This window comes from Myodes glareolus, chromosome 10 (genome assembly GCF_982192425.1).
Source record: "Myodes glareolus chromosome 10, mMyoGla1.1, whole genome shotgun sequence".
Lineage (NCBI taxonomy): Eukaryota > Metazoa > Chordata > Mammalia > Rodentia > Cricetidae > Myodes > Myodes glareolus.
The window spans coordinates 29,869,748-29,877,727 of NC_142035.1; the positions used below are offsets into that span (position 1 = coordinate 29,869,748).

Below are 7,980 nucleotides of genomic sequence, written 5' to 3' on the forward strand. Positions count from 1 at the left end.
TTGGCTTGATCCGCACCAGCTGCCAGGGCCACTGGAATGGTGAGGAGGAGCATGAAGGGCCACAAGTATTTTGTCATGGTCCCTCAGGCAAAAGGCCCAAGAGGTGGTTGTCTTCCGCGTCCTCTTGGAGTTCTGCTGCTGTAGGTCTGTCAAATTCAACACAGAGAAAAGTTGTCTGAGTATTAATTATTGGTGGGGCCATGAGGATTGTTCAGAGGGTTAAGACACTTGCTGCAGAAGCTGAACACATGAGTTCAATCATGGGATCCACATGGTGGAAGAAAATAAGCACTTCCAGGAAGCTGTCCCCTAACTTCCACATGCATGTTGCGATATGTGTGGTGCACACACACACATACTCTCTCTCTCTCATACACATGCACACTCACACACACACACACACACACACACACACACAAACTAAATATTTTTTTTGAAATATTGACTATGGGACTATGGAGATGCCCCAGTGAGTAAAAACACTTGTAGTGCAAACGTGAGGGTGGGTGTTCAGATCCCCAGTACCCACTAAATGCAGGGTGGGTCTCATGGCCTGTTTCTAAGTCCAGCATACTGGAGGCAGGGCAGACAGAAAACCAATATAGTTAGCTAAACTAGCCAAATTCTTGGGCTCTGCTTTCAAGTGAAAACTACTGCCTCCATGCATAAGGTAGAGAGTGACTGAGAAAATATCTGATGTCAACCTCTTGCCTCCACACATATATTCACACAGGTGTACAACTCTCTCTCTCTCTCTCTCTCTCTCTCTCTCTCTCTCTCTCTCTCTCCCTCTCCCTCTCCCTCTCCCTCTCCCTCTCTCTCTCTCTCTCTCTCTCTCTCTCTCTCTCTCACACACACACACACACACACACACACACAGGAACATCCACATACACATGTGTGACTGCCACACCATTCATACACATGCCAAACATCCTGATTATGTTTACTCGGGAGCAGGGGAGCCTTGCAATGGGAAAACGTGTTCCTTAAGACCCAATGAGCATATTCAACGAGGCTGAAACAAGAAATGATGAAAAACAAAGTGAGAAGGATTATATAAGACTTTGGAAATGAAGCTGTGGTTGCAAGAATCAGTAACAAGGGTAGCATCTGTCCAAGGTTAAAGACACAATAGTGAGTAGCTGTCCTTGCAGGTATATCTTCTGCGGAAGGCTGAGTGGCTTTTGTGTGAGATTAGGGTCCTGGTAGAATCTTTGAGGACGGTTTTTGTTATCAGGCACACAGTACAAGGTCGACCTCCCCCATCAGAGCCTCCAGCTTTATGTTTCATTAGTGGATCTGGCTAAGGTTCAACAAAAATGGCTCCATTTTGCTTCTGATGAATTTTGCAGTTCAAGGATCTTACAAGAACCCACCTTCTCACTATCAGTATAGCTGGATTTAAGACAGAGATATTCGGGACACCCTTGATAGCCACTTATCTCCTTGTCTAAGAAAATGTACCAATAGCACCCCTAGTTAAAGGGGTTCTGCCTTTGGCCTTTCCCTCTTGCCTCTATCCTGGGTATGATCCATTCACCTAGAGAAACATCCTCTCCCGGAAGACCCTGACATGTTTCCACATAGCCCCATGCCTGCCACCACCTACTGTGTCCTGTAAGCTAGAACTATAAAAGCTGGTGTGCCCCAGTGTTCACTGGCACTACCCCTCTCGGACTGTCCAACCTGCTCGTCCTGCTGGGCTCCTTCCTCACTCTGGCCACTCCAGCTTGTGGCTCTTCTGTGTCTCTGACACTCTCAGCTCACACTCTGGCCAGGCAGCTCTGTAAACCCTGACCTTGAGGTCCAGGCCCTAGAGGGAGGCCATGCTTTGTGATGCAATACAGCACCTGTGATGGTGTCTAACAGCATCTGTGACCATGTCTCATAGCATCTGTGACATCTGTGACCATGCCTCATAGCGTCTGTGACCATCCATGTCTCCTAGCCTCTAGCCTTCGGCTCCATGTGTTTGGGCCAATAGCTTCTCCCTCCACTGTTCTACCAGACCTGGGTCTGAGAGGGAGGAAGCAGGCTGCACATGTCAGAAGGTCAAAGGCTGCTGTTGTGCTGCATTCAAGGGGCTGCACAGAACTGTTCCTAAAAACCTTGTACCTGGGCGTGATGACAACCTCATGGGAATAGGAAGTCTGGGAAAGAACTGACTTTCTGCCATAGATCACTGAAACTGAAGTTACCAGAGACCCAAAGTGTAGGAGGAAAGATCTCACAGGCTTCCATTCTGGGTATTCTTCCAGATCGTATTGCCACTGCCTTCCCTACTCTGCAATGTCCCGCCCTCCCACTTGCCAGTCTCATGTCCAAGGGCTTTCTGAGAATCTGAGTTGGGGGGGGACTCAGTGTTACTCAACCTGGAGGCAGCACAGTGCCTCTCTGGACATAGTCGATGTTGCTGAAATTTACAGAAGCCAAAATGAGTTACAGAGCTGAGTGGGAACATGAGCTCTCAGGAACAGGTGAGAACACTGAGACAAAGCTACCATTTCTTAAGACGTCACACCAGTCACGAGTCAGTGCTCTCGTCAGTGGCTATCAGTGTCCATCAGGGTAGAACCGCTGTCATTTCCAGTTCCCATCACACACACACACACACACACACACACACACACACACACACACACACCTGTCTCTAGTCATCTGCAGAAGGGTCACCCACTGTGAGCCAGGTCCCTGAGATAGAAGCAGAAAGGAATGCAGGTGACTGTTCCCTGGAAGATTATTTGCCTTCCTTCTGAGCATAGGAATGAGGGATTGGAGAAATTGCAGGATGAATGAATGGACCACATTTACAAACATGAAATGATAGAAAATGAATGGATGAAACTTTGAAATAAACAATGAACTATTTCACAGAATCTACTCAATACTCTGAACCTGCAAGTGGGCTGATGATAATGACAATAAAGTTGTCATTGCTCATCACTAAGAATGGTATCTGTGGCCAATAGAAAACACAGAAAACCTTAAACACTGTTCAGGGATCCAGAATGTTCTGTGAGATGATTTTAATTGTGCTGGTTCGAAAAAGCTCTTAGACTACAAACAGTCACCCTATAGGAAAGGGGACTTTGGCTGCAGGTACACAGAGACTGCGGCCCCGCTTAAATCTTCGCACAGGTACTATTCATGATGGTGAACTGAGTTATCCATGGTAGAGTCTCCAAAATATAAGTGCAGCGCACCTGAAAAAAAGAGTTACAAAGCATAAATTAGAAAAGCACAATGCATTGAGGCTATCTAGATAGTAGGGACTCAATTTTCCCAAAACTAAATTTTAAAAAAGAAGGAAAGGAAAAGAAAGTTAAAATACATTAACCTAGAGAAGGACTCATAGAGCTCAAAGCTCCACCATGAGAAATGACAGATTGCAAAATCTGAGCCCACAGTCTCCCAAAAAAGCCCCTAGCTGGAACCATAACCCATCTTAAGTCTTTCTGTCCTCACAGCTTCCCTAACACATGCGGTGATAAATGAACCTCTGCCCCTTCCCAAGGGTCCTGAAAGTCAGGGAATGTCTTGATAAATGCTCTGTTTAGAAACTTCCCAACAGAACATACAAACATATCCCAAGTGAGGCTACTTGAAGGCTGTTAGTTGAAAAGTGAGACCACACCCTGATAGAATCCCCTGATGGGTAACCATACATAAGGTCCAAGTTCCCATGGATCACGTGTCAGCTATAGGATAAGGATGTCACCAAGAATCACCCTTAAGACCCTAAAGGAAGAGCCTGAGTGAGCAGACAAACAGTTCTCATTTTCCACCACAAAAAAAAAAAAAAAGAACAATGGAAGACTGAAGACCAAAGGGAAATCATGTTCCTCCAAAAGTCTCTGAAGGCATAGAACTGGAACCACAGGGAAGATTACATCATAGGTGGAGGCCACGTGGTTTCTGCAGGTTTTCTGTGAACAGTCAACAGGCAGAGGGCTGCCCCAGCCCTGGGCGATAGGCCCCGCCTGTTTAAGATGCATTCTTTCCCAAAAGACTGCTGGTAGAAGGGGTTAATTTAATCTCAAACCTTTTTCTCTCCTTGGCCCTCCTGCAATGGGCAATTGTCAATGTCTTCATCAAATTTCCTACAAATTGTCCGGCCCATCTCCAGGTCTATTAAAAACAGCAATGTATCTCTCTGTCAAGAAAGAATTAGAAAACAATTTGTCAGAATAAGTGAAAGAGAGCTCAATATAAAAGCAAGCAGAAAATGTGAAAGTTCAAGCAAGCAGCAATAAATAGCACATATCACATACAATCTTATTTCTCTGTTGTTTTATGGGGAGGAGAATGCTTGTTGTAGGTTTTTTCTTTGTTACTGTCATTTGGCATTTTTAGACAAGGTTGCTATAGCCCACGATGACATCCAACCTTCAATTCTAACTGCTCCTCAGCTTTGCAAGTGCTAGGGTTACAGACATGCTCTTTCTCAGCCTGTCTCTTTTTAATCCATTTTTTTTTTCAAAATTTTCTTTTAATTCTGCACAAAAGATATGTCCACTTACTTAGGGATATAGCTCAGTTGGAAAAGTGTGTACGTAGCATGTTCAAAGAAGAAAGTTTGAGACCCAGAGCTCCCAAATATCTATTAAGTACAACTAGGGTAAGCACCGAGTCTCCCCTCAGCCCTTTTCCCACTGGTAAATACCAAGTTGTCTCAGTGACGGGGTAGTGAACATCCAGGGTGCCACATATTCACACAAGCAAGTCCACAGCAAAGAACCTGTACATGGTGCAGCCACACCCAAGCCACTACGACAATTATCTGCTGAGGGGGTGATTCCTTGACCTAGAGTAGGACCCTGATGAGACAGCCTGCCTTGAGTGGACAGAGTATGGAACACAGCGGCCCATTTAAGATGTGTCTTTCGTGTAGGTGCTGTGTACATAGCGCACTCGTCTTGCAAGTACTTAAATGAAGTGGCTATTGGGTATCCCAATATTATTCTCAGTATCTATCAAAAATCCTATACAGGCTATTTCCTTATACAGAGATGTCTACTCAGACTGCTTCATTCCTTCCTCAAATCCTCCTGTTCTGCTTTTGCTGCCATTTGCTTGTTTATTTGATTGTGTTCCTAACCACTTAATTCAGGAAAAAAAAAAAAGAAGAACCTTCTAGAGTCCTTCCTTGGCGGCACCATTTACTTTTCAGCCAGATCAGCACATACCACATCTGCTCCAAGACCCGCTTTGTGGTGGTCAAGGCACCATTCTCTCTAACATGGTCTGAAGCTTCTTGTTCAGCAGCAGTATGGGCCACTCCACTCAGTAAGCCTTCAATGAAAGACTTGGTAGTTCACCTGAAGAGCACCATCCAGTGGATTCCTCGTGCTCCCAGTTTGGCATCCTTACTGCCATACCCCGCTTCTGCACTCCTACATCTCAGTATTTCCTTCCCTAAGATACAGTCACGGAGTACAGCACATCCTACTAAGAGACTCAAGCCTCTTAAGTACATTGGCTCATCCTTCCCTAAGGGTCTTGCCAATGCACTTTCCCCGCCCACCCAAACAGCCATCACTTTCCTACCTTCTTCAGCTCCCAGGACCCTGTCACGGCTCTCACCCCACCTCATCCCATCTTACTCATGGGTCTGGGCCAGCTTTTGTCTTCGCCCAGCATAGCAGCATAGCAGTCTGAAAGAATGGTCCCCTGTCTGCTTCCTCAGCTGACTGCCTGAACATCATCTCTATCCAGCCTACATCCTCACCTTGCTGAGCAACGCCCAGCTCATCCAGCTCCCCAAGGGTACCTGTCACCCTGTCACACTTGCTGCCGACTGCCACTGTGTGGGGATCTGTTTCTTTTCGTTTCTGTGCCTGCCATTCTTACCACCTGTCTCTCTGCTGTTCTGGCTTCCCTCCGTCCTGATTCAATTCCCCCATTCTGAACTCAGATTGGCACATTGATGTCGCCCTCCTTCCTTGCTTTTCAGAGGCTGCACTCACTTTAAAATAAGCCCAAAATTCTGAGTTTTTCTAGCACTTTTGGGTATTTTTTTTAACATTTGACTGACAAATGAAAGCCTTGGTTTCGACTTACTGCAAACCCAAACAGCCCCCAGCCCTGCCAGGTATGAATGCAGGCGTCACAGAGGAAGCAGGCTACTCACCTGGCTCTGACTTCTCCGGACCCTCAGGAACTTGTAGGCAAAATTATCATCCTGATTTTCATTGAAGTGGAACACTACGTACTCCACAGAAATGCGGAAATCCTCATTGTTCTTGTTGATTTCTACAAATCTGAAGCTGCAATCACGAATCCCGATCACTATAAGCCCCACAAGCAGGACCGCCTTCCACAACATGGCTGTCTTCAGTGTCTACACTGGGAGCCGAGGATGCCTGCATTGGTAGAGAGGTGGCGCAGCTGCAGATGGTGATGCCATTCCACACGGCCCCGCCCACCAGGGGCCACGAGGTGCTAAAGTCCTCATTTTGACTAGGGCAGCTGACTCTTGTCATCTCTACTCCTCCACCTTGTCCCTCCCTCCATCTGAAAGCAGAAGGTTGAAGAGGTCATATTTTCTACACCTTGGGGACATAAGCCACAGGCTTATCGGCATTCATGCAACTTACCCTTTGCCTACACATACCCAAGACTGCCTTCCCCAGCCTCGGCCCACTCTGATAAGAACTGATAGGAAGTTTGGGATTGTAAATCCAACTTGTTTACCGTTACTGCTCTAAATTTAAGGACTGGTAGGGCCACAGAAACTCTCATGAGGTAAAAGAGGTTTTAAGTATTGGGGGTTAAGAATCAAGGGCCCATGACTTTGGCGTCTCAGAGGAGCCCAGTGGGAGGGGTCAGAGGCAGGATTGGGAGATCATCTTCTCCACCATCTCTGCAGTATAGTGGCCAGTACATTACCTCTGCCTCCTTCTCTGACACCTGCCCTACGTGGGCTTTGCAACCCATGCACTAGGGAGAATCAGAAAGGGAGGCAGTGGGTTGTAGGGATGGACAAAAAAAGCAGACATGGGCCTTGAAGTTGACTGAACTCAGATAGAGGCACCTACTAATATATCCACACCCAGCTCTGCCACTTGGCCCTGTGCCAGACTTCTCAGGAAAAATACTCCACCTTCTGCCTTCCTTATGGAGAAACTGAAGAGATGGCAATAAGGCAGGGGAATGAGTAAGCCGAAAAGGCTTAAAAGTTGCCATCATGGGAAAGGACTTACGTTCAAATGGTCTTCCCTGCCATGGGATAACCGGATACTTGAACCTTCGTGATTCCAAAAATTGTCCCAGAACCTAACCATTACCGTGGGGACAGAGTGGGAGCAGAACTGTAACTCTAGCATAGAAAGGGACAGGACTGTGGACATGATTGGAAATACCTTCCTGCAGCTTCCAGGTGGGAGGAGATGATCTCACAAGAAGGCCTCATGAGGGACGCTGTCTTAGTTAGGTTTCTACTGCTGTAATAAGGCAGCATGACAAAAATCAATTTGAGGAGAAAAGGGTTTGTTTCATCTTATAGCTTGTCATCCATCATCCAGGGAAGCCAGGGAAGGGACCCAAAGCAGGAACCTGGAGGCAGGAACTGACTCAGATGCCATGTGTGAATGCTGCTCATGACTTTCTCGGCCTTCTTTTTCTACAACTCAGGACCACTTCACAGGGATGGCACCACCCACAGTGGGCTGGACCTTCCCAAGCCAATCATTGATCAATAAAATGCCCTATAGCTGGCTTGCCTACAGACCATCTAATGGAAACATTTTCTCAACTGAGGTTCTTCTTTACAGATAAATCTAGCTTGTGTCAAGTTGACAAAAAACAACCAAGACAGGTGGTAATGGTAAGGGTGTCTAAAAATGCAGATATCCTTCCCCCCACCCCGTAGTACTTCAAAGCATGCCTGAACCCCTTGCTTCCCCCCACCCCAACACAACACCATACATGCCAAGTACAATTTTTTAAAATAATAAGAGTGGATGCTGGAGAGATGGC

The 7,980-nt window shown here is 46.5% G+C and overlaps 2 protein-coding genes across 2 annotated transcripts in view; both read right to left on the bottom strand.

Annotated features, from left to right (window-relative positions):
• The window catches only part of LOC125413853 (cystatin-8-like), a 6,229-nt gene extending 4,384 nt beyond the window's left edge, over nucleotides 1-1,845 (bottom strand). Inside the window, exons 1-2 of the mRNA XM_048455553.3 lie at nucleotides 1,690-1,845; nucleotides 1-146 (exon numbers count right to left, since the gene is read on the bottom strand). The exon at nucleotides 1-146 is cut by the window's left edge and continues 154 nt beyond it. Coding sequence (XP_048311510.3) covers nucleotides 1-77 — 77 coding nt within the window. The 5' untranslated portion in view covers nucleotides 78-146; nucleotides 1,690-1,845. The remainder of the gene's footprint in view (nucleotides 147-1,689) is intronic.
• Nucleotides 1,846-2,997: 1,152 nt separating this feature from the next.
• On the bottom strand, nucleotides 2,998-6,365 carry LOC125413855 (cystatin-12-like). The gene is made up of 3 exons (XM_048455554.2): nucleotides 6,134-6,365; nucleotides 4,046-4,156; nucleotides 2,998-3,206 (listed from the first exon to the last, which is right to left on the bottom strand). Exons 1-3 carry the CDS (start codon nucleotides 6,326-6,328, stop codon nucleotides 3,126-3,128), a joined length of 387 nt encoding a protein of 128 aa, XP_048311511.2. The 5' UTR covers nucleotides 6,329-6,365; the 3' UTR covers nucleotides 2,998-3,125.
• Nucleotides 6,366-7,980: the final 1,615 nt, after the last annotated feature.